General features: G+C 60.8%; 12 protein-coding genes across 12 annotated transcripts; 7 read left to right on the top strand and 5 right to left on the bottom strand.

Moving 5' to 3' along the window:
- Positions 1-373: 373 nt before the first annotated feature.
- MSY001_2813 (uncharacterized protein) lies at positions 374-2,884 on the top strand (the record flags this gene model as incomplete). The annotated part of the gene is made up of 1 exon (XM_018884682.1): positions 374-2,884. The coding sequence occupies one exon, from the start codon at positions 374-376 to the stop codon at positions 2,882-2,884; it is 2,511 nt and encodes an 836-aa protein (XP_018741317.1).
- Positions 2,885-2,944: 60 nt separating this feature from the next.
- On the top strand, positions 2,945-5,134 carry MSY001_2812 (uncharacterized protein; the record flags this gene model as incomplete). The annotated part of the gene is made up of 3 exons (XM_018884681.1): positions 2,945-4,909; positions 4,933-5,081; positions 5,122-5,134. The coding sequence occupies 3 exons, from the start codon at positions 2,945-2,947 to the stop codon at positions 5,132-5,134; spliced, it is 2,127 nt and encodes a 708-aa protein (XP_018741316.1).
- A 304-nt stretch (positions 5,135-5,438) lies between these two features.
- Positions 5,439-6,611, bottom strand: MSY001_2811 (uncharacterized protein; the record flags this gene model as incomplete). Its single annotated transcript, XM_018884680.1, has 1 exon — positions 5,439-6,611. The coding sequence occupies one exon, from the start codon at positions 6,609-6,611 to the stop codon at positions 5,439-5,441; it is 1,173 nt and encodes a 390-aa protein (XP_018741315.1).
- A 73-nt stretch (positions 6,612-6,684) lies between these two features.
- On the top strand, positions 6,685-8,767 carry MSY001_2810 (uncharacterized protein; the record flags this gene model as incomplete). The annotated part of the gene is made up of 2 exons (XM_018884679.1): positions 6,685-8,720; positions 8,758-8,767. 2 exons carry the CDS (start codon positions 6,685-6,687, stop codon positions 8,765-8,767), a joined length of 2,046 nt encoding a protein of 681 aa, XP_018741314.1.
- A 52-nt stretch (positions 8,768-8,819) lies between these two features.
- Positions 8,820-9,850, bottom strand: MSY001_2809 (uncharacterized protein; the record flags this gene model as incomplete). Its single annotated transcript, XM_018884678.1, has 3 exons — positions 8,820-9,514; positions 9,539-9,686; positions 9,710-9,850. 3 exons carry the CDS (start codon positions 9,848-9,850, stop codon positions 8,820-8,822), a joined length of 984 nt encoding a protein of 327 aa, XP_018741313.1.
- Positions 9,851-9,909: 59 nt separating this feature from the next.
- On the top strand, positions 9,910-11,406 carry MSY001_2808 (uncharacterized protein; the record flags this gene model as incomplete). The annotated part of the gene is made up of 1 exon (XM_018884677.1): positions 9,910-11,406. The coding sequence occupies one exon, from the start codon at positions 9,910-9,912 to the stop codon at positions 11,404-11,406; it is 1,497 nt and encodes a 498-aa protein (XP_018741312.1).
- Positions 11,407-11,414: 8 nt separating this feature from the next.
- MSY001_2807 (uncharacterized protein) lies at positions 11,415-12,569 on the bottom strand (the record flags this gene model as incomplete). Its single annotated transcript, XM_018884675.1, has 2 exons — positions 11,415-12,481; positions 12,503-12,569. 2 exons carry the CDS (start codon positions 12,567-12,569, stop codon positions 11,415-11,417), a joined length of 1,134 nt encoding a protein of 377 aa, XP_018741311.1.
- Positions 12,570-14,087: 1,518 nt separating this feature from the next.
- Positions 14,088-15,797, bottom strand: MSY001_2806 (uncharacterized protein; the record flags this gene model as incomplete). The annotated part of the gene is made up of 1 exon (XM_018884674.1): positions 14,088-15,797. The coding sequence occupies one exon, from the start codon at positions 15,795-15,797 to the stop codon at positions 14,088-14,090; it is 1,710 nt and encodes a 569-aa protein (XP_018741310.1).
- Positions 15,798-16,116: 319 nt separating this feature from the next.
- MSY001_2805 (uncharacterized protein) lies at positions 16,117-17,651 on the top strand (the record flags this gene model as incomplete). The annotated part of the gene is made up of 2 exons (XM_018884673.1): positions 16,117-16,152; positions 16,245-17,651. The coding sequence occupies 2 exons, from the start codon at positions 16,117-16,119 to the stop codon at positions 17,649-17,651; spliced, it is 1,443 nt and encodes a 480-aa protein (XP_018741309.1).
- A 40-nt stretch (positions 17,652-17,691) lies between these two features.
- Mala s 11 (allergen) lies at positions 17,692-18,327 on the bottom strand (the record flags this gene model as incomplete). Its single annotated transcript, XM_018884672.1, has 2 exons — positions 17,692-18,296; positions 18,324-18,327. The coding sequence occupies 2 exons, from the start codon at positions 18,325-18,327 to the stop codon at positions 17,692-17,694; spliced, it is 609 nt and encodes a 202-aa protein (XP_018741308.1).
- A 1,332-nt stretch (positions 18,328-19,659) lies between these two features.
- On the top strand, positions 19,660-21,063 carry MSY001_2803 (uncharacterized protein; the record flags this gene model as incomplete). The annotated part of the gene is made up of 3 exons (XM_018884671.1): positions 19,660-19,673; positions 19,747-19,855; positions 19,885-21,063. 3 exons carry the CDS (start codon positions 19,660-19,662, stop codon positions 21,061-21,063), a joined length of 1,302 nt encoding a protein of 433 aa, XP_018741307.1.
- A 299-nt stretch (positions 21,064-21,362) lies between these two features.
- On the top strand, positions 21,363-21,876 carry MSY001_2802 (uncharacterized protein; the record flags this gene model as incomplete). The annotated part of the gene is made up of 2 exons (XM_018884670.1): positions 21,363-21,453; positions 21,491-21,876. 2 exons carry the CDS (start codon positions 21,363-21,365, stop codon positions 21,874-21,876), a joined length of 477 nt encoding a protein of 158 aa, XP_018741306.1.
- Between the last annotated feature and the right edge of the window lie 150 nt (positions 21,877-22,026).

Raw genomic sequence — 22,026 nt, 5'->3', positions numbered from 1 at the left:
CCGAGATCGATAGCTCCCATGTCGGTCCTCATCTGCATATGACCGATACCCCCGACTGCCTCGCGACCACGAACGCCCGCGCGCGGGCTGCCGGTCGTCCAGGGATCGCGAGGACGACGATCGGCCTCCACGGGAGCCGTACCGTCCCCAGCTGCTGTCACCAGCCATATATCTTCCAGAACGGCCATACTCATGTCGAGACCCATCCCATTCACCCCTTTCGGAGGGCGCTGGGTCTCGCTCCTGCGCTGTGTCCTGGCGCATGTCCAGGCGCCGCACTGAAACCGTTCGGCGGTTCAAGCACACGCGATCTCAGACACTCACGTGATACTGTCTGAATGTGCCTGGCTTGTCGCGGACGCACACCGTACCCATGGCGTCGAGGCCCGTAGCGCAAGGCTATGTCGGCCATGGCGCGCCTCCTCGGGAAATAATTGCCCGAGAGCCTGAAATTGAAACCAATGCACCTAATTGGAACGCTTCTAGTTCTGCAGTACCTGCCAACATGCGAGCACCTGAGGGCCTGCCTGGCCTCGTAGCGTCCAAGGTTGTGCCTCCGCCGCGGAAACGGACCAAGGCGCAGAGCTGCGACTCATGTCGGCGTCGAAAGCTCAAGTGCGACCGTGGGTGGCCCTGTGGAGCGTGCTGCGACAGAAACGAGCAGCATCTGTGCACGTGGGGAGACGGCGTCGTCCCTGAGCGCACGGGGCGCGACACGGGTGACTCGGCGGCCGTGCTAACCCGCATTAGCGTTCTTGAGTCCAAGCTCGATCTTATCCTTGAGCGCCTGGACGGCTCGCCGTCCCCCTCATGTGCCGCCCCACGCACGCCACCGGCCACTCTGACTCCCATCGCGGGAAGCTGGGACCTGCACTGTAGTGATGTGCTGGGCTGTATGGATGCAGAATCACGCCTATGGCATCAGCGAGCCGCTCTGGAGCACATGTACAAAAGCTTACCGGATCCAAACGTCTTGTCTCTACTTATGCATATATTTGTCAAGGAGATCGAGTGGATGTCGGCCGTTCTCACGGAACGGCGAGCGCAGGAGCTCTTGTCGGAGGTCGCCACTTTGCGCAACCAGATGTCTCTCGATCCCACGTACATCCAGCGACTCAGCTTGGAGCAAGTGACACACCTCATCTACGTCCTGGCCATCTGTTTCAGTATCTGCGGCATTGCGCTCCTTGCTGCCCGCGACTCGACACATCAGATTGTGATGGAAGGACGTGTGCCCTCCTCGCACATGCGGTACTTCCAGGACATGCTGGTGGGTCTGCGTACCATGGACATTCTGGGCGAGCCGAAAATGGAGTATGTCATTGCCATGTCACTTCTGATGTGTGGGCTGTGCGCGTCGCGCCCACCGGCGTCTGCCGCCACTTTGGTGAGCCAGACTGTACAAGTGGCACTCCTGTTGGGTCTGGATGAGGAGCCACCGGCCACGATGCCGCTGGAAGACGCTTCGTGCCGTGTACATCTGTTTGCGATTCTGTGCATCCATGACTGGTTTTTGACCACCTTTATCAAGCGGCGACCCCTGATCCTCTCGGACGCTAAGAGGCTGCCATCTGTGTTTGGTACAGAGATGCAGCGTGCCAAGTTCCTATCTCCTTACCACCAGATGAAGCTGCAGATCGCGCATTTGTATTGCCGCTCATCGTCGATGATGATGCCAACGGACGAAGACTATGCATACGTGCAACAGCTCCATAAAGAGGCCATGTCGCTGCAGGCACAGACGAAGCATATATGGAATGATGCCGAGAACGGCGACACGACCAATTCGGTGAAGCATTTGCACCGGTCCTTTGGTATTACATCGCTGCACTATCTCATGATCCGCATCCACCTGCCATACTACATGCGGGGCTGGGATGACGAGCGGTACCAGCTCTCGCGCGACGCTTGCTTCTCAAGTGCGCGCGCACTCCTGCGGCTCTTCCGCGATGCCTTTAGCTGGAAGATGCCCAAGAACGAGACGGGGCAATCGTGCGAGTCGTACATTCCGACCGAGTTCCCTGTGGCCTCGCGTATGTGGTACTTCTGCCACTGGTGCACTGCCGCTGCAGTGCTGCTGCTCAAACACTTGACCCTGCTCAATGAGCGGAATGAGCAGCCAAGCTGGGATCCCGAGCGCGAGAGCATTGTGCAGGACCTGTGCATCATGAGTCGCCTGCTCAACTACCTCGCACCTGTCTCGACCATTGCGCGGGAAGGTTACGATGCTATGCAGCGCGTCGCAACTCACATCATGCAGACGGACTTTGATACATCGCAAACGGGTCTGGGCAACTGCGTCACCCATTGGGCTGATCGTATCATGCCAGCGCAGTGCTCTAAGCGGTCGAAAACGGAGCCCATGATGATGCTTCGGAGCCTAGTTCGGCACAACGACTTTTCTGTATCGAATGTGCGCACAGAGCCTACACATGATACGTCCAGCTCACCGTACTCCAGCGACTCGGTGTCTCTGCCGCCCAGTGCAGCGTCGGTGCCTGTGCCAGGGTTTGACTCTGGCGACCCATCGTCACTACCCGGCATGGCCACTCCGGTGCCGGCGATGACCGCATCCGACTTTGACACTTTCTGGGCCAAATTTGCGGTGCCGCCCGTCGGCCAGCCTGTACAGGCGAATACACCGGCGAACTCATTGCCGGTACCCAGCGAGCTGCCAGCGCCGTCGTCGTTCCTACTTCCGCCTGAGAACGTTATGAATATGACTTCGGATGTATCCTCGGTCGTGCACCCAAAGGACATGCTCATGGGCAACCCTCTCAATTTCAACGTGGGCACTATCGGCCCCTTTACAGACGACTTTATTCGCTCGCTGGACGACTACGCCAAAAGCGGGCCGCACTCCACCTCCCTGCCGTTTCCCTAGTACCGTAGGACTCACCTCCACCTACGATCCTCTCGCATTGTGGCGGGGATCGGCGCGGCGATGGCGCCTACTCCGCTCGACTCTTCGCGCGCGCAGCCAGCCAGCGTGGATCTGACGCAGTCCGACTCCGATGCTGACTGGGACGATGTGCCGCTGGATCTGGCTGCGCCGCCCGCCGCGCCCAGTGACGAAGGATCCGACATGGATGACGTCGATGTAAGCGGGGCGCACAATGCGTACGCGGACCTGTACGATGCCGTGCCCGACCAAAACGAACCGGCGCCACAGGACTCGTCGCCTGCGCCGCCACTTCAAATCACTCTCGCACAACCACCCTCCAAGGCGAAACGCTCATCGACAGTGACCACTACGCCACGCGACCGAAAGAACCGACTGCTCGTTCACCAGGTGCATACCCTCGCTATCCTGGCCGCAGCGCGCGTGCGCAACCGATGGTGCAATGATCAGACGCTCCGCGATACACTGCAGGATATGGTGCCCAGCCTGCTGCTCCACAAACTACAGGCCATCCATCCCCGCCTCGAGCCGGCGCGCCGCGAGCGCGTGCGTATGTTTGAGTCATTCATGACGGAGCTGGTGAGCTGGTGGCACGCTCACTTCCATGTGCATGCCCGCATGGCGGCCGCCGCAGCATGGCGCCAGCCGTCGCAGGACTTGTGGCAGCCGGCTCCCGCTCCAGCGCATACGTGGATCGATGGCTGGTACGTCGAGACCCCGCTCGAGCGTGAGCAGAGGCACAAGCGCGAGGCTCGGTCGAAGTCGCGCGCACAAGAGATATCCATTTTTCCCACCGGTGAGCAAGCATCTGTGCCTACGTACCTGCGCCTCCTCCCACCCCCTGAGGCGGCCGCCTCGCCCAAACAGTTGTGCGCGGCGGCGCGGCGACGACTTGGCTCACGAGAGACCAAGTCCATTCTGTTCTGTGCATTGTGTCGCTCGCTCGGGATCCCGTCGCGTCTCGTGGTGAGTGTGCAAGTGGTGCCGAGCGCCGCCTCCAAAGGGCCGTTGCGTCCTCCGCCGCGAGCGGGCTCGCCCAGTGACGGCGAAGACGAGATGTATATTGAGCCTGTGGATGACAAGACCCCCCCTACCGTATGGGTGGAAGTGTACAGCCGTCCCTACCAGCACTGGATCACCGTCGACCCCGTGCGAGGCTTTGTCAAGCCCACGGGCGTGCGCCACATGGAGCCATTGCCGTCGCAGCGCCAGAACAAGCTGCTGTACATTGCCGCCTTTGAGGAGGACGGGTACGCTCGCGATGTCACCGCGCGCTATACCCGCACACTCCTAACCCGAGTCGCGCGGCTGCGCCCGTCTGTGCGGGGCCGCCCGTGGTGGGCGTCTGTGGCCCAAGCTCTCCACCGTCCTCAGAAGCTCGACCGCGATGCGATGGAGGATGTAGAGCTGGAGGACCAGACGCGTCGTGAGCCGATGCCGACGAGCGTCGGCGCGTTCAAAGACCACCCCGTGTATGTGCTGCAGCGGCACCTACTACGCGACCAGGTCGTGCATCCGCCGCACCGTGTCGGAACGTTCCAGGGCGAGCCGGTGTATTTGCGTGCGAACGTCATCAAGCTGCTCTCTGCGCGCCAGTGGTACAATCTCGGTCGTGTAGTCAAAACGAACGAGGTGCCGCTGAAATGGGCGCGACAGCGCCTATATACGACGATGAGCAAGCGCCTCGAAGAGCAGGCACGCGCGTCATCGGGCGACGAGGCGATGGAGGCCCTCTTTGCCCAATTTCAAACGGAGCTGTACGTGCCGCCCGCCGTGTGCAACGGCTATGTGCCCCGCAATGCGTTTGGCAATGTTGATCTCTTTGTTCCGTCAATGCTCCCGGCAGGCGGCACGCACATTCGGCATCCGCTCGCGGCCCGGGCTGCGAAGCAATTGGGCGTGAGCTATGCCGACGCCGTGGTGGGCTTCGAGTTTCGTCGCTTCCGGAGCTTACCAAAGATGGCAGGCGTCGTCATTCCTACTGAGAGCGCAGAGCTCGTGCAGGCCGTACGTTGTCCCTACTTACACAGGCTGTCGCTGAGATGGAAGAGACCGAGGCTCGCAACGAGGCGGCGAAGGCACAGCGCCGCGCCCTTAAAAATTGGAGCCGCTTGCTGACTGCCCTTGTTGTCTCAAGGCGCATTCAGGACGAGTACGGCGCGGCTCCATCCAATCCGGCGTCCGCCACTGACGATGGCGCTCCAAGCCCCACGAACGAGACGCGACAGCTGAGTGCACCAGACCCGACCCTTGCTCCGGTCGCCGGGGCTGTTTCCGAGGGCTCCGCGCCACCGAGCGAGCCGACAGAGAATCGCGCGCGGGTCTCTGGCCCCATTGTCTCGCTCGAGGAGATGGTGGCTGCCGAGGCCCGCGGTACATCACCGTCCCCTGTCCATGATACCCCTGCTGCTGCACCAGCAGCGGCACCGAAACGACGGCGCATTGTTATCCGGCGATCCGCGCCGAGTCCGCGGCGCAGCGCACGTCATGCTTCGCGTGTGCGACCGTCCTACGACGAATCTGATGAATGAGAGGGCTATACGGCAGGTGCCATAGTATGGTCGCGCACTTTGCGGCAAACCCAGAACACTGGGGTGTACAGATGGGAGAGCATGCTGTTGGGTATGCCGGTGTAGGTCTGCGGCTCAAGCGTGCGCTGCTCTTCCATCTCAAAGCCAAAGTGCGGGAGCAGCTCGAGCACCTCCTCGAGCGTAAGCTCGACACTCGCATCAGGGTCATGCTCAAAGTGCCATAGTAGAGGACCCGCGTTGACCCACAGGCCGCCGACTGGTAGTACTGCATTGATGACTTCGAGGTAGCGCAGGATATTTTTGGCCGTATCGATGAAAAAACACGTCGCGACTACATCCCATGCGCCGCGCTCCTCTTCCTTCGCATACACCTCGACGAACTCGCCGGCGACCATGCTAAAGTCAGTATTCTCATCGAGTACCGATGGCAGCACATCAGGTACACACACAGGTTGCAGCATGTCCGCTGATGTGTGCCAATTGCTGCCCGAGTGGATATAGGGGAAGAGCGTGTGTTCATGGACGGTCTGCGTGCAGTTCAAGAGAAAGTGTGCAGGGATGAGCATAAAATAGCTAAACTCATTGCCCTGTGTACAGTAGCCCTGCTGAGCAAAGTCAAAAGCCAGGCGACCCAGGCCTGCACCAGGTACCAACACACGGGGTGGCCGGCCTTCGCTCGGTGGCCGGCGGCGAAGGACGGCCTCGACGATCGGCTGATACACCCGCTCTCGCTCGGCCGCACCCTGGGCGCCCCAATCACGCGCCATTTGCTTGATGGCTGTGCGGACACGGTCCTGATCACGCTCTGATACCTTGTTGGTAGGACCGGAGGCGGCCTGGTGTGACTCGTCCAGGATGCCAAGGAACGAGTGGCAAAAGTGGGCCATCTGCTCCAGGACATCTGCATTGCGTCGGATACGGTCATCAATCTCATAAAGTTTGGCACGGAAGCCGCGCTGGGCAGGCTTGCCCTCCATGGGCCCAGGCACGGGGGCATGGAGCCCTTGGAGCAGCGCCTGATGTGCTTGTGGCAGTGCGTACAAGGACTGGCGGCGCGCATTGTTCATATGGAGCTGGATTAGTGGTATGGACCGTACCGAATACGGAAGATAATCGCTCCATGCCTGCAAAACGGCCTGGAAGTGTTGTTGCTCCTCGTGCCACGCCTCGTCCTGCATCGTGGCCTTAGGCCGCACGGCGATCTGTGCACAAGTGGAGGTACGGAGCCACGAGCGCTCTGCCCCTACCTCGATGTCGTCGGAAGACGTGTCGCGCAGCTCGGCGCACAGGGCCATAGTGTGTGATGAGTCGCACCCACACGAAGAGGATGTCTGGGAAGACGAGGACGAAGAGCCTAGTGGTGCGACGCCAGAAATCCATGCGGCGGCCGCGTCCGACGCAGCGGGTGCGCCCACCACCGCTGTCGAAAAGGCAGACCTGAATGACGGGCCGCGACCGCCACCGGCCACATCGCTTTCCGAAAAGGCGAAGGAATTGGATCCAGATCCTGCATGTGTGCCTTCGACGCCTACACCACAGCCAAACCCGACAGAGCAGACCTCTCCCCCCAGCCCACGGCCCATACCCACACATCGCCGACACGCGTCACAGCCCTCGACGGCGCACCCTCTTCCCAAACTCTCGCCAGCAGAAGAGCCGAAAGGTGCACCTGCACCGCTCTGGGAGCGCTGTGGCCGTACCCTATACACGGTTCTCGTGTTGCTAGGTGTGTCAGCTCCGCCGGACTTTGCCGACGCGGATGCCCCGGCGCCGCGACGCCGCGCACGACCGACGCGGCGCGTTGCGGTCATGTCACTCTGGGACCACCTACTTGATGAGGTGCTGAGCAGCAGCAGTGAGAGTACGCAGGAGCTCAAGTGGGAGCGGGTCTCCAACTTTATGTCCGTGCCGATCTGGATCGAAAAGTTGGTCACATTCGGCATACTTGTGTGCCTCAATTCGTTTCTATATACCCTGACGATCTTGCCGCTCCGCTTCCTGGTCGCGTGGACCCGGTGGGCGTACAATGCGCTCGAATGGGTGCGTGCTGGGCGGAAGCGGTACTTGAATGTATCGAACAAGTGTGACATCCTCCAGGGTCTCTTGGTGATCCAGACGTGCTATCTCCTCTCGCGCATTGCCGACGCCAGCAAGATGTACCACAGCGTGCGTGGACAGGACGTGGTCAAGCTGTCGGTGATTTTCAGCGTACTAGAGATCAGTGATCGGCTGTGTGCCTCATTTGGCCAGGACGTGCTGGACTCGCTATTCTCGCGCCGGACTCTGGCGCGCCGCAGCAATGGCTCCCAGCCGTACGTGCGGATGCTAGGCTACTATGTGCTTTCGCTTGCATACATTGTGTTCCATACGTTTGTGCTGCTGTACGAACTGGTCACGCTCAATGTGGCGATCAACAGCTACGACAATGCGCTGCTGACGCTGCTCTTATCGAACCAGTTTGTGGAGATCAAGACGACAGTGTTTAAGCGCTTCGAGAAAGAGAACCTGTTTCAGCTGACGTGTGCGGACATTGTGGAGCGCTTCCAGCTGAGCGTTCTGCTCGCAGCCATTGGCGTTCGCAATCTCATTGAGGTCGCCGGTGCGAGTTCCATGAGTGGCAGCGGTACGCTGGGCCCGCTGCCGACTAGTTTCGACCTATACCCCTATGTGAACGTGGTGTTCCGCACGATCAACCCAGTGCTCACCGTGCTCCTCAGCGAGGTGCTCGTCGACTGGCTGAAGCATGCCTTTATTACAAAGCAGAATCACATCCGACCTGCTGTGTACGGCCGCTACATGGATGTGCTGTGCCGCGACCTGCTGCCGCCCCAGGCAGCCACGGCCATGGACGGCCATGAGCAGCGCCAGTCGTCGCTGGTGGACCAAACGCCGCTCGCGACGCGGCGCCTCGGCCTAGCGGTGCTGCCGCTCGTTTGTGTCACGGTGCGCCTGGCTTTCCAAATTGTGGACATGCTACTACCCTCGAGGGACGAACTGGACCTTGTCACATCGCAGCGCGTGTTGGATCAGGTGGTGTTTGCAGCGACCGCATGCCTCGTGGTCATCGCGTCATGGATCGCCTTGGTCGTACTAAAAATCCTGCTGGGCGTGCATCTCGTAAACTTCGCGACAAAGCGCTACGCGACCCGCCATGAGCGCGAGCGCGAGGACCAGCGCAATGCGCGAGGCCGCCCTCCGATCGGCGAGATGCCGGCCCAGGCAGCGTACGAGGCGCAGATTCCGCAGATGGTGGATGCAAAAGAGGACGACGCCCCATCTGTGGATCTGTACGGACACCCGGTGGCGCCGGGTCGGCCTAGCAAGAAGGACATAAGCTTACTGGATGTGCAGCGCTACACGTTCGTCGGCTCGCGCCTATGGTAGTGCTACTTGGTTTTGCGTGCCTTCCTGGCTGGCCGGCGAGGCATGCGCTGAGGGCGGCCGAGCCTGCGCACGACAACCGGCACAAGCAGACATACGAAGAGAAGCGCAGCACCCACGGCTTTGGCCTCACGAAGCGGCAGATACGGCACGTTCTTGACGCTGTGCAGATCGAGCTTCCGCGCCGCTTGGAGCCAGAGTGCAAGGCGGGGAGCAGGCCGAGGAAGCCATGGGAAGCGCGCTTCAACGTCGCCACTCGTGAGCAGCGTCATGACGAGGGCCACCAGAGCGCCGCCCCATAGGTCGGCGTACATGAGCAACGAGGCATCCCTGAGCCAGGGCGGCGTAAGGAGCTGCCAGTGCCCTTGCGGCGAATGCAGCTGGAACGTGGCCGCAATGAGAGGGACGCCACCACTAATGAGTGCACCAGCGAGGATCTGGACGAGGAGCGACTTGGCTACGAGTGGGTTCGAGTGTTGCCGGATCAGTGTGTTGCCCATATTCGCGATGGCCTCGGAACGGCAGATGGCGTCGATCGCCGCGACGACGAGGTCGATCACGAGGCCTGTGCTAGCACTCGTGTGCAGGCGCACAAGCGCGAGACCCAGGCCGGTCGACTCCAGCACAAGATGCACGCTCGAGTACAGTACGATGGCCACGGGCGAAAGGAGGATGGGCGCAGGGAGACCGAGGAGCATGGCTAGTGTGGGTCACATGTACATACCTAGGAGTGTCGACGATCCGAATAGCACAATCATGTTAAGCACAAGGCTTTGGAAGAGCCCTAGCTGCGCGCGCGCGGCGCCACTGAGCATGCGCGTGGCATGGCTAATGCGCACCGCATGCACGAGAGAGAGAACAGCCACGGGGATCTGAGTGAGCCATGCCAGCGTACGTAGACCGGATGGATGTGCTGCTTCCACACGAGCTCCTGCCAATCGGCGACCGTCGCAAGGATGTACAAGGAAAAGATGGGGTCGTCCTCAGGGCGCATGACGCTGAGCACGGAGCACGGACGTGAGGCGGCGGCGCCCATGGCTGACTAAGCTCCACCACATTTTTTTCAGGCGAGCGCGCTGCCCGACTAGTGACGCTATGGGCCGCAGCGACGTGCGTCGTGGCAAGGGCGCAAGGCCGGCGGCGAAGCAGGCTGCTCCGCCGAAGGAGAGTCAAGACAAGCCTATCACGGAATTGCACATCAGCAATGACCTGGACGACGAAGAAGCACTGCATGAAGGCGAGGACGAGGCGGGTATTTCGCAACAGGGCCTGGAGCGCATGATGCGCGCACTCGGCGAGGATGGCCTGAGTGAGATGGACCTGGCAATGTTGGAGCAGCTCCGTGCTGAGCGAGGTGATGAGGAGGACGACGACGACGATGATGAAGAGGAGGAGAAGGAAGAGGAGGACCTCGTTGATGATACGGAAGAGGCGGAAGACGGGGAGGACGAAGTCGATGACCTCATTGACGACGAGGCGGAGGATGAGGAAGAGGACAAAGAGGATGACGACCTCATTGATGACGAGGCTGAAGAGACGGAAGATGAGGACGACGAAGACGGAGACCTTCTTGATGACGAGGCTGGAGAGGCGGGGAGTGAGGATGAGGAAGACGAGGACAAAGATACGACCAACGAATCCTCACATGCAAATGCACCCAAAGACTCGCTTGCGGCCAGTATTCTCCGCAGTGGGCTAGTGCCCGACGAGGAGGAGGACGAGGACGACGAGGAGGACGAAGAGGACGAGAACGATGATGCGGAAGAGGACGCGGAACCGGTTGAGATGGATGCTGTGCCGTCAGGGACGCAGTTGACTGAGAAGGAGCTGGCATCGCGCCACCACCGCATCCGCATCAACCACACTGACGCGCTGGAACGTGTGTACGATGATTTCCGTCTCGACGCGCCGTCGGCGCAAGGCAAGATGCCGTGGATCGAGACCATGTCACTGACACACGACAAGATACTTGCAGATGAGGTCCCCGACGTGCAGAATGACTTGGACCGCGAGCTGGCGTTTTACCGGCAGGCACTGGCGGCCGCCGTGCAGGGCCGCCAGCGAGTACTGGAAGCCGGCGTGCCGTTCAGCCGCCCAAGCGACTACTTTGCCGAGATGCTCAAGACCGACGAGCACATGGAGCGTGTGCGCCAGCGCCTGCTTGACGAGAGTGCGAGTATCAAGGCGTCGGAGGACGCCAAGCGGCAGCGTGAGCTCAAGAAGTATGGCAAGAAAATACAAACGGAGAAGCTACTGGAGCGCCAGCGCAGCAAGAAGGAGATGGAAGACAAGGTCCAAGCGCTCAAACGCAAGCGGTCGTCGGGCTTTGAGCTGGACGACGACGAGTTTGATGTGCAGCTCGAAGAGGCCCTTGGCGAGCGCAAGGCCGGGGCACGGCAGCCGCGCGGCAAGATGAGCCGCCAGAGCCGCGATGCCAAGTATGGCTTCGGCGGCAAGAAGCGGCACCAAAAGTCCAACACGGCCGAAAGTACCGATGCATGGGGCGGCGCGCGGCGCAAGCCCGGGCCGGCGCATGGCAAGGCGAAGAAGGCCCAGCGCCCCGGCAAGTCCAAGCGCGCGGCGCGGCGCTAGTTCGTAGATTAGGCATCCTCATCGTCCGATGGTGCGTGCGTGGCCGCCGACTCGTCCTGCTCGCTGCGGCGCTTGCGTTCCTGCGCCTCGATGGAGCGCTCAAGACGGTCCATGTCGTCGTCCGATGCTTCGGCATCCTCGTCCTCTTCCTCGTCGTGAACGATAAAGCCATCGTCCGCCTCGTCGACATCGTCGTGAGTCGCGCCAGGCGCCTCGTCCTCGTCGTCAGACCACTCGGTCATGGACGTGCGTGAGACGCGGTGGCGCGAGCCGCTGCGGCGCATGTTCAGGTCAAGATCCATGTCATAGTCGTTGGACGCGCGCAGTTGCTTCATACGCTCGCGGTGCCGCTTCTTCTCCGAGTCCTTAAGAGCGCGCTCGATGCGCTCCTTCTCGCGCTCAGGATCCAGGGCGCCAAAGGTCTCGGACGTCGCAACAACGCGCGCACCACGCTGGTGGCGGATCGCGCTCGCGATCTTTTGGTGCGTGTCCGAGTGCAGACTAGGCTTGAACGAGAGCGACGTGCGCACGGCGCACTCGGCCTCCAGGACACCCTCCCGCGGGTGCGGCACAAATAGGTAGGAAAGAGGCACACCCTGCACGTTCGGCTCTGCGTGGCGCGACATGTCGAGGAACTCTGAGCCGATCTGCAGCGACTCGGAGCCGTCGCTCCAGCGCACAATTCGCGTGTTGCTCTGGGGCGTCCGCCCGTCCCCGCTCTGGCGCCAGCGCCAGCGCACCGTGGACATGGTGCGAAGGATACTGCGGGCGTCCTTGTCTCCCAGCCTGTTCTCGCTGCCCAGCAGCGCATCCTCCTCGTCTTCGTCCCATGTCGCCGTGTCAAAAGGCCGGTCACAGTAGCGCACAAAGTTGGGCAGGCGCGCAAGCATCGTCTCTTTGGTGCGGCGCAACGGCAGCTGCGGCAAATTGATCCATGCAGTCTGCTCCTGCACGGTGGGCGGCGGCACGCCCTCGTCATCCTCCAGGTACTCGAGTGCCGCTTTAGACGCGGGGTCCTCGTGCTCAGAGCCATCGCCCGCACTGGATTCGGCTGCCGGGGACACCTCGCGAGCCTCTGGTGGCTCGTGTTGCACACGCTCGACGTCGACGTCGTCGGCGAATAGGTCGTCTACTCCATGGCCCACGCCCTCCGTCGCGGACATCGTCGCCCGCACCAGCGCCGTGCGCCGCGGCCGAGACGGCGGTGTGAACGTGTCACGTGAGATGGACGGCGTGGCTCGTCCATGCGGCCACAGCGTTCGAGAGGCGCCATGACACAGCAGCTCGAGGCGGCGGGCGAGGCCCCTGTGCCCACCGCGCGTCTGTATGACCGGCGCACACTGCTACAATTATCTCAGAGCGAACATGTGCATGTGCCAGAAGGCATGGCCTCTTTCGATGAGTGGTATGGGTACGTGCCGCGCTACTCACCACAGACCCTGGCGGCCGTATACGCCGCGGCCGCACCCGCCCATGATGGGTGGGCGCCGTGACGGTGTTGCAGATGGTACAGGCATGGGCACGCTTTTCTCTCGGCGCGACGGGCGTGGAGGACGTCGCGCGCTGCAGGACGGCGCCAAAGGTGCGAACGCTCCGGCGGGCGTGGCGCTAGGTCCCCGCGCCCGTCCGACTGGCAAAGGCCGCAGCGATAAGGACGCAGATGATGGACGGACGTGGCGTCGTGTAGACGACGCGGTGCCTCGCGGCACCAATGGTGTCCCTGCATGGATGGCCGACGACCCGGCGGCCTCGCGCCCCGTGGGCGGCGTCGAAACGATCGAGGCGTTCAAGGCGCAGATGCGCGAGATGGAGCGCCGCGAGCGTGGCGAGCCGCTGCCACCTGCCGCTCCACCCCGCGCGGAGGCTGCACAGCCCGTCGAGCCAGACACAGAGACGGAGGAGACGGAGACGTCGAGTCGGTTTGCCCGCTTCTTTGACACAAAGAGCGACAGCAAAGCCGCTAACAGTGCGCCGTCGTCGCAGAAAGTCGGGGGACTGGACCTGTTTGGCATGTTCCAGACCATTCAGAAGCGCGAATCCCCGTCAGGCAGTGCGGCCGAGTCGCCCGCCGCACATACGGCGCCTGGCACGCCGACCGAGCCTCGGGCGGTGCCTACGGCGCCAATGGTGCGGCCATCGGCATCGCCGCCGGTGCGACCGGCTCCGGCCCCGCCGTCCAATGCGCCGGTAGATGGTCTACCTAAGCCGAGCGCGGCTGATATGGCCTCGATGCAGATGCTCATGGCCAAGTTGATGGGTCGCCCTGCTGCACCGCCCGCAGCGCCCGCTGTGCCTACCGCGCCGCTCGAGGCGCCGCCGGGCCTGGGCGCACGGCCGCCCGCGCCTCCGATGGGGCTGTACCCCCGACGCATGCCGAGGCCTGCCCCGCCCGGAGCGCCTATGAGCCAGATGGACTTTTTGCAGTCATTGCTGCGGACGTCGGCGCCAGGCACGCCTGGTGCGGCCGGCGCGCCGCCGCCGCCGCCTGGATTGTACCCGGCACAGCCGCCGTCATGGCCGCAAGGCCCGCCGTATGCGGGCATGCCGGTGCCGCCAGGCCTTCCTATGCGAATGGGCGCGCCGCCGGGGCTCGGGGGCGACGCGCATGGTGCGGGCAGTGGCTGGCGGCCACCGCCGGGACGGCCGCCTTCGTAGAAGTAGGAGGAATACATGGCATGACTCTATGCAGGAGGAGGGTCGGTACTATTCGTAGACGACGTAGCCGCGCTGCGTCCCGCGCCAGATAGGGGTGGACCCAAGGGAGGGAGCACCATGTGGTGCGCATCGTGTGCATCGTCCGGCAGCAAGGTGCGACTCGAAAGACGGCCCATGCGTGGACGCGATGGAGGCAAAATCAGGTCGCCGTCGCGTCCGCTAGCCGGTGGCATCGGCCTTCCGTACGGAGTGGGCATCGTGCTCAGGCGCGGTGAGCCAGGGGGAGTGCTGGCCGCACTCGTGGGGGCCGAGCGCGTCGAGAGTGCATGGGACAGTTGCATGCGCGCGGAGAGCGAGTGCGGCTCGTACCGCGGACGGGGCGTGCGCATCGCGCGGACATGCAGTAGGGACGACGGCGACATGGGCTTAGCCTCCGAAGTCCCCGGGTCCTCGTGCGCATCGGGTGCCGTGCTGCGCTCGCCCGACATGCTAGACGGCATCGACGACATGCTAAGCGGCGTATAGTGAAAGTGCCCGCGCGAGCGGTTAAGCGGGTCCGTGTACGGATGGGAGCGGTAGCGCACTGCGCCATGGTGGCCGGCGCCGGCGTAGTGGCTTGGGCCCTCGGTGTGCATGGACGACAGCGACCCATGCGACCCGACGCGCAAGAGCTCGCCGGACGTGCGCGGTGCGGACGGTGGCGCGGGACGAGCATGCACCGGCGAGCTCGCACGCGACGATAGCGGGCTGTTGGGCGCCGTGAAGAGCGACATATTACGCAGGGGATCGAGCACGGGGCTCCCGCTCGGCGTCGCATAGTTGCTTCGGGGGTGCACCGGACGCATCACAGGGCGCGCGTCGTCATAGTATGCGTCAGGCTCGTGCACACCGTCGTCCCATGCGCGCATGGGCGGTGGGCCGGGCGACACTTCGCGGCTGCCCGGATGGCTGGCGTAGCGGTACGCGGAGGGAGTATAATAGTACGCATCACGGTCGTAGCGCATATCACGGTACCGATCGCCCACCGGATGCGCGGGCACGTACTCTCCGTAGCGGTACCGCGCATCCTCGTAGTGCGGGTACACTGGCACATGTGTCTCGTACGCATGCGGGCCATGGGCGTATCGGTCGTCGTCGGGGTATTCGTACTTGGCGTGCGCGGGATCACGCACCATGTACCGCGAACGGGACACCATTTCCTGGCGGTGGATCTCGTCCAGCTCGCCCGTGGCAAGTGTCGCAAGGGCCGACATTTCCGTTTTGGGGGCCACCGGCGCCTCGTGTGGCGGTAGCTCCGTGTCAGAGGCAGCCTGCGCGTCGTGCGACTGCCATGCCGCCCTGTCGGCGGCGTCCTGCGAAGGGCGTCCGCGGCCGGATGCCGCTACTCCGCGCCCGCGCGGAGCGCCTCGCATACGACGGCGGCCCGCCGTGCCTTTGCGCGCATCGTCGGTGGGGGTGGCGTCGCTGGAACGTCGTGCATTGGAGTGAATGCGCAAGTGGCGCGTAAGCTCATCACTGCGACTAAAGCGCTTATCGCATCCGGGGTGTGTGCATACGTGCGGCTTCTCGCCCGTGTGCGTGCGAATATGGCGGGTCTGGTGCTCCAGGCGGTAAAAAGCCCGGGCACAAAGCGGGCACTTATAGGGCCGCGGAATCTGTGACTTATCGACAGCAAGAGAATTAGCTTGAGGGGCTGCCTCCGTCATCGCGGCGCCTTCGGGGTCCGGATCTACCATAGGAAGCCACACGCGCAAAAGGGGCGGGGGGGGCGACGGGGGGTGGGGAAACAGCAATTTGTAAAGCCGTGCAAAATCCTCACGCTCCACGCACGAAAAGACGGCCCTGTGCAGGGGGCCCCCGCATCTTCCTCGCGCCGCCCTCGGCCGCAGTGGAGGACGCGGCCCCGCTTCTCCGACGGCCCGCACGTTCGGCCGACGCTCACGTGGCGTCCCATCGGCGTGGCACCCGGCGCGGGCCGTCGCTGCGGACGCCACGCTTGGGCCAAGTGCAAAGCCGACGGCTTCTTATCTTTCCGTGGACCACGACCTAGACAAGATGGAGCCGCGTCAACTGGAGAAGGAGACCTCCTTCGTCAGTACGTACATCCGCGGCTACTGACATACAGTTTTGGGTGCCTCCGGCGATCTTGCGAAAAAAAAGGTTCGTCGTCTCGCCACTTATAGCAGACGTTTCCCGCACTGTTTCGCCTGTTTGTCCACGGTGATCTACCTAAAGACACGCTGATGATGGGTTATGCCCGCTCAAATATGACGCAGGAGGAGTTCCACGAGCGCATCTCTGGCCACTTCAAAGGCACTGACGAGCAGAAGCAGGCATTTTTGCAGCGCTGCCGCTACATGGCCGGCCAGTACGACGACGATGAGGCATTTGCCAAGCTGAACGATGCCCTGACAAAGTGGGAGGATGAGCGTGGCGGTGGTCAGCGCAACCGCGTGTTCTACTTTGCGCTGCCGCCGAACGTGTTCGTCCCCGTGTCGCACCACCTGCGAAAGACGTGCTACGCCGATGACGGTATCAACCGTGTGGTTGTGGAAAAGCCATTCGGCAAGGACCTCGAAACCTGCAGCCATATGCTGAAGGAAATGCAGAGTATGTGGACCGAGGCAGAGACGTTCCGTATCGACCACTACCTCGGCAAGGAGATGGTCAAGAACATTATCCCGCTCCGTTTCGGCAATCCCGTTGTGGAGCATACGCTCAACAAGTATATGGTCGACAATGTACAGATTACGTTCAAGGAGCCGTTCGGCACCGAGGGCCGGGGTGGCTACTTTGATGACTTCGGCATCATCCGCGATATTCAGCAGAACCATCTTTGTCAGGTATTCTCGCTCATCGCGATGGAAGAGCCTGAGTCGTTCACGCCCGAGGCCATTCGCGATGCCAAGGTGAACCTCTTGCGCTCCGTGAAACCCATTTCCGCCGACGATGTGCTGTTGGGCCAGTATGTCGCACACAACGGCAAGCCTGGTTACAAAGATGATGAGACTGTGCCGAAGGATAGCAATACGCCGACATTTGCCGCGGTCGTTCTACACGTCGACAACGATCGCTGGCGCGATGTGCCGTTTATCATGAAGGCCGGCAAGGCGCTCGACGAAAGCAAGGTCGAGATTCGCGTCCAGTACCGCGATCTCGAGCACGACATTCACAATATTGAGCGTAACGAGCTTGTGATTCGCATTCAGCCGGGCGAGGCACTGTACTTTATCATGAATACCAAGGTGCCTGGCCACGCGAGCGAGACTGTGCCTGTGGAGTTGGATCTCACGTACAAGCACCGTTTCCAGGACGCCTATATCCCGGAGGCCTACGAAGCTCTGATCCTTGACTGCCTGCGTGACGAACACTCGAACTTCGTGCGTGATGACGAGCTGGAGGCTAGCTGGTCCATCTTCACGCCCATCCTTCATGCCATTGACGCAGGAGAACTGCCGTGCGAGCCTTACAAGTATGGCTCGCGTGGCCCTGAGCAGCTCAACGATTTTATCGAGAAGTTCGGCTACAAACCCAAGAAAAATTATGAGTGGCCCGAGACCAATGTAAAGGAGCTATGCTCCAAAGAGTAGGCAGCTTATAGTCTAGTAGTCGTTGTTCTCTACAAAATCACTACAGCGAAGCCTTCAGGCCCTCCGAGTAGCGCGACTCAGCCTCGCTCCAGTTCACAACGTTCCACCACTGCTTCAGGTACGAAGCCTTGTCGTTCTTGTACTGCAGGTACCAGGCGTGCTCCCAGCCGTCCCAGCCGATGATAGGGTGATGGGTCGTAAGCGTGTCCTGGTCCTTGGCGACCACAAGGTCCAGGCTGCCGGTCTTCGACAGGCCGAGCCAGCACCAGCCAGAGCCCTGGATGCCAAGCGCCTTGGCCGTGAAAGCGGCCTTGAACTTCTCAAAGTCGCCAAATTCCTTGTCAATGGCCTGCTTGAGGGGGCCGTCGTTAAGCTGGCCACCACCCTGGCTCTGAGGAGCCATGGTCTTCCAAAACAGAGCGTGGTTAACGTGACCACCACCATTGAACTTGACAGCGGTCAGCAGCTCCATCTGCTTGAGCACGTCCTGAGCCTGGACTGCGTCGTTGTAGGCCTTCGTGGACGCGTTCAGGTTGTTCACATACGTCTGATGGTGCTTACCGTGGTGCACCATCATGATATCAGCCGAAATGAACGGCTCAAGAGCGTTGTACTCGTAAGGCAGAGGAGGAAGAGTGTGTTCAGCTAGACGTCAGTTGTTGCCACACGTACTCATTGTAGTAGTTGGACAAGGCATCGGTCCCGATGGGCGTCCGTGGCCCCTGCGGCTACCGGGCCGCATGACGTGGTGGCGGCTACAGCCAATCCAACCTAGGCAAATTATTCATCAAGTCACATGCGCTCTGACCGTCACTCCGCCGTGTCCGAAATCGACGTCTGTGCGTCATCGATACCCTCGTCAGCCTCGTCACTGTCATAGTCGCTGTCTTGAACCACTTCGTATCCTTCCTCCGAATCAGAAAGTGTGTTATCTACCTCCGCATCATCCCCATCCTCCTCCTCACTCTCACTCGGTAAGTTGGCCCCGTGGCCACGCCGCGCACGTGCCGCCATAAGCGCCTGGAGCCGCTCCTGTCGCTGGTTCCTAGAGCTCTCCGTCCTCGTCGAAGGACGGGTTGGCTCTTTCTCTGTCGCAGTTCGTTTTTTCGGAGGCGAGACGGACACAATTCCAGAGTCAGAGGAGGCTTCGCTCACATGCTCTTCGTCACCCACGACAAAATCATCGAGCGAGCCTGCATCCTCCTCCTGGCTTGAGGCGGATCCACCCTCTGATGTATCTTGCAGATTTACACCGCGGAAATGGCCCTCTTCGTCGTCACTGAGGTTCTCATACACAATTCCACTGCCGTGAGCCATCATAGCGTACCACTCAGGATTGGTGCATTGCCCTTCGAGAATTTCACTGGAGCACATGCCACACCGCAGCACGTCATCGTCTTGGTCTCGGATGACATGATAGAACGTAGATGGATCAAACAAGCCTGGCGTAAGTAAGGTGGCACACACCGTCCCAAAGGGATGTTTGGATCTCTGGAGTTTCGAGTGTGTGTCCGTAGTGCTCCCGAACGGCCTGCAGCACGCCCTTGAGTGCCCATAGCTCTAGCGGAGGAGTTACAACCTGGGCCCGGCAACTGGGACACACTTTCTTTCGTCTAGCATTGCGTGAGGTATGAGCAACCTCTTCTGCAACAGAAAACCATGAAACGAGACACTCTGCGCAGAAAATATGCCCGCACGGAGATAACCTGTCATCAGTTACACGAAACATACGCGCAGGGTCGATCATATAGCTCCATGCAGACTCCACATAGCAGTCCCTGTTCGATTGTCTTAAGCGTCACTGAAGCATCTTTATGTTGCACAGCAGGTGCGCCGTCCTCTGGCGCATGTTCAAGCCGCGGGCGCTTGTGCATCTCGGCAAGACTGCCGCGCATACCGAGCGTGACGCGCACCTCGCCTCGACGCCGGGTTCCGGTCACGTGATTTTCCGCAGCCGTCGCAACAACCAGGCGGGTGGTGCGTCTTCGCCTCGCTAACGTCGACGACCATGGAGAACGAAGAGTATGTGTAGCAGGCGGAGTGTACAGGGACTGTGTTCCTGTACTCTCCTTAAGGGCCCATCTAACACGAGCAGTCTTATTGATTACGAGGAGGAGGTGTCCGTGCCTACCTCGAACACTGCCCCCGCAGACTCCAAGGCTGCAACTAGCGCCCCAGCGGGTGATGCCGACGAAGGCAAGAAGGTGCGTGTTGCAATTTTCTTACAAACAAGGGAAGCTACGTGGGTATTCATTCTACGGGTTTCCGTGACTTTCTGCTGAAGCCTGAGCTGCTGCGTGCCATTAGTGATCTGGGCTTTGAGCACCCGTCGGAAGTGCAGCAGGAGTGCATTCCGCAGTCGATTCTCGGTATGGACGTTGTGTGTCAAGCCAAGTCTGGTATGGGTAAGACCGCTGTGTTCGTACTTGCGACACTGCAGCAGCTCGAGCCCGTCGATGGCGAGGTGTCTGTGATTGTCCTCTGCCATACACGCGAGCTGGCGTACCAGATCCGTAACGAATACGCCCGCTTTACCAAGTACATGCCCGAGGTGCGCACCTCGGTCGTGTACGGTGGTACGCCGATCAAGGAGGACCAGGCTATGCTTGCCGACAAGGCCAAGTGCCCCCACATCCTTGTTGGCACTCCTGGCCGTATGAACGGTCTGGTGCGGGACAAGTCGCTCAAGGCGGGTGAAGTGAAACACTTTGTCTTGGATGAGTGCGATAAAATGTTGGATAACCTTGAGATGCGCCGCGATGTGCAGGAGATCTTCCGTGCTACGCCTCATCACAAGCAGGTCATGATGTTCAGTGCGACGCTCGCGAAGGAAATTCGCCCTACCTGCAAGAAGTTCATGCAGAACCCTCTGGAGATCTACGTGGACGACGAGACCAAGCTTACTCTCCATGGTCTGCAGCAATACTATGTGCGTCTGGAGGAGGCCGCGAAGAACCGCAAGCTCAACGACCTGCTCGACACGCTCGAGTTCAACCAGGTAATTATTTTCGTCAAGTCGATCTCGCGCGCAAACCAGTTGGACCAGCTGTTGCGTGAGTGCAACTTCCCCTCGATTTGCATTCACGGTGGCCTTCCACAGGACGAGCGCATTAAGCGCTACCAGCAGTTCAAGAACTTTGAAAAGCGTATCCTCGTTGCTACGGATATCTTCGGCCGTGGTATCGATGTGGAGCGTGTGAACGTGTCGATCAGCTACGACACACCGTCCGATGCGGACTCGTACTTGCACCGTGTTGGTCGTGCGGGTCGTTTCGGTACGAAGGGTCTTGCCATCACGTTCGTTTCAAGCGACGAGGATGCCGAGGTGCTCAAGCAGATCCAGAGCCGCTTCGAGGTGGCCGTACCTGAGCTGCCCGACACCATCGAGGCTAGCACGTACATGAACGCGTAGAGGCGTAACTAGATCCTGTAGTGTAATGATCCATTTAGGTGGAGGATCGCGAAGAACCACCTCCATGAGCGGCCCCGATTTGTCGGCGCCCAAGAACGCCGACTTCCAGACTGTAGAATATTGGGACAAGCGGTATGCATCGGAAGCGCCTGATGCCGACTTCGACTGGTTCCGCAAGGTACGTTGACATCGTTCACTAACCGAACAGTACAGTGACATTCGGTAGGTGACACGACAGTTTCTCATGGACCAGCGACATTATCAATGAGCTAGTACCAGACCGCTCTAGTCGGATTCTTATGCTCGGCTGTGGAAATTCGAGTACGTACCACACACTGACGAAAGCGCTCAGCAAGGACATGCTGGACGACGGCTATACCCACATTCTAAGTGCGTGGGAACTTGCTCTGGAGAGAGCTAACCGCAGACCTTGATTACAGCGCCATCTTGATTGAAAAAATGCAGCAGCGTGTGCCGGAGCTCGATTGGCGCGTCATGGATATCCGGGAACTCTCTGAGCACGCAGACGAGTTGGGTGGTCCAGGCACATGGGATGTGATCATCGACAAAGGTAGGGACGTCGGTGCTGACGTCAGGCACGATGGATGCCCTCATGGCGGAGAATGGATCCGTGTGGAACCCAAGCGAGCAAGTGTTGAACAATGTGGCGCGCGAAGTGGATGGCGTGATGCAGTGCGTGGGATAGAACTGACTCAGTCTCTTGAGGCCTGCTACGGGACTGTTTCTCTACTTCACCTTTGGCCAGCCCCACTTCCGACGCCCGCACATGCAGCGAGACGCCTGGACCATTGAAACACGAGAGTTGGGTGACATGTTTCATTACTACTTGTACATCTGCCGCAAGCACTAAAGTCAATGGTCTCGCTCATGACGTCGAGAATACGTGCGGTGTCGATCATCGTACCGACGTGAGTGGGAAGAGGCGTCTTGGTCTGAATAGCG

The sequence above is a fragment of the Malassezia sympodialis genome, genomic scaffold, assembly GCF_000349305.1.
Source record: "Malassezia sympodialis ATCC 42132 genomic scaffold, msy_sf_14, whole genome shotgun sequence".
NCBI classification, from domain to species: domain Eukaryota; kingdom Fungi; phylum Basidiomycota; class Malasseziomycetes; order Malasseziales; family Malasseziaceae; genus Malassezia; species Malassezia sympodialis.
The sequence above is the reverse complement of the archived record's forward strand: the minus strand, read 5'-3'. Positions and strand labels throughout refer to the sequence as shown.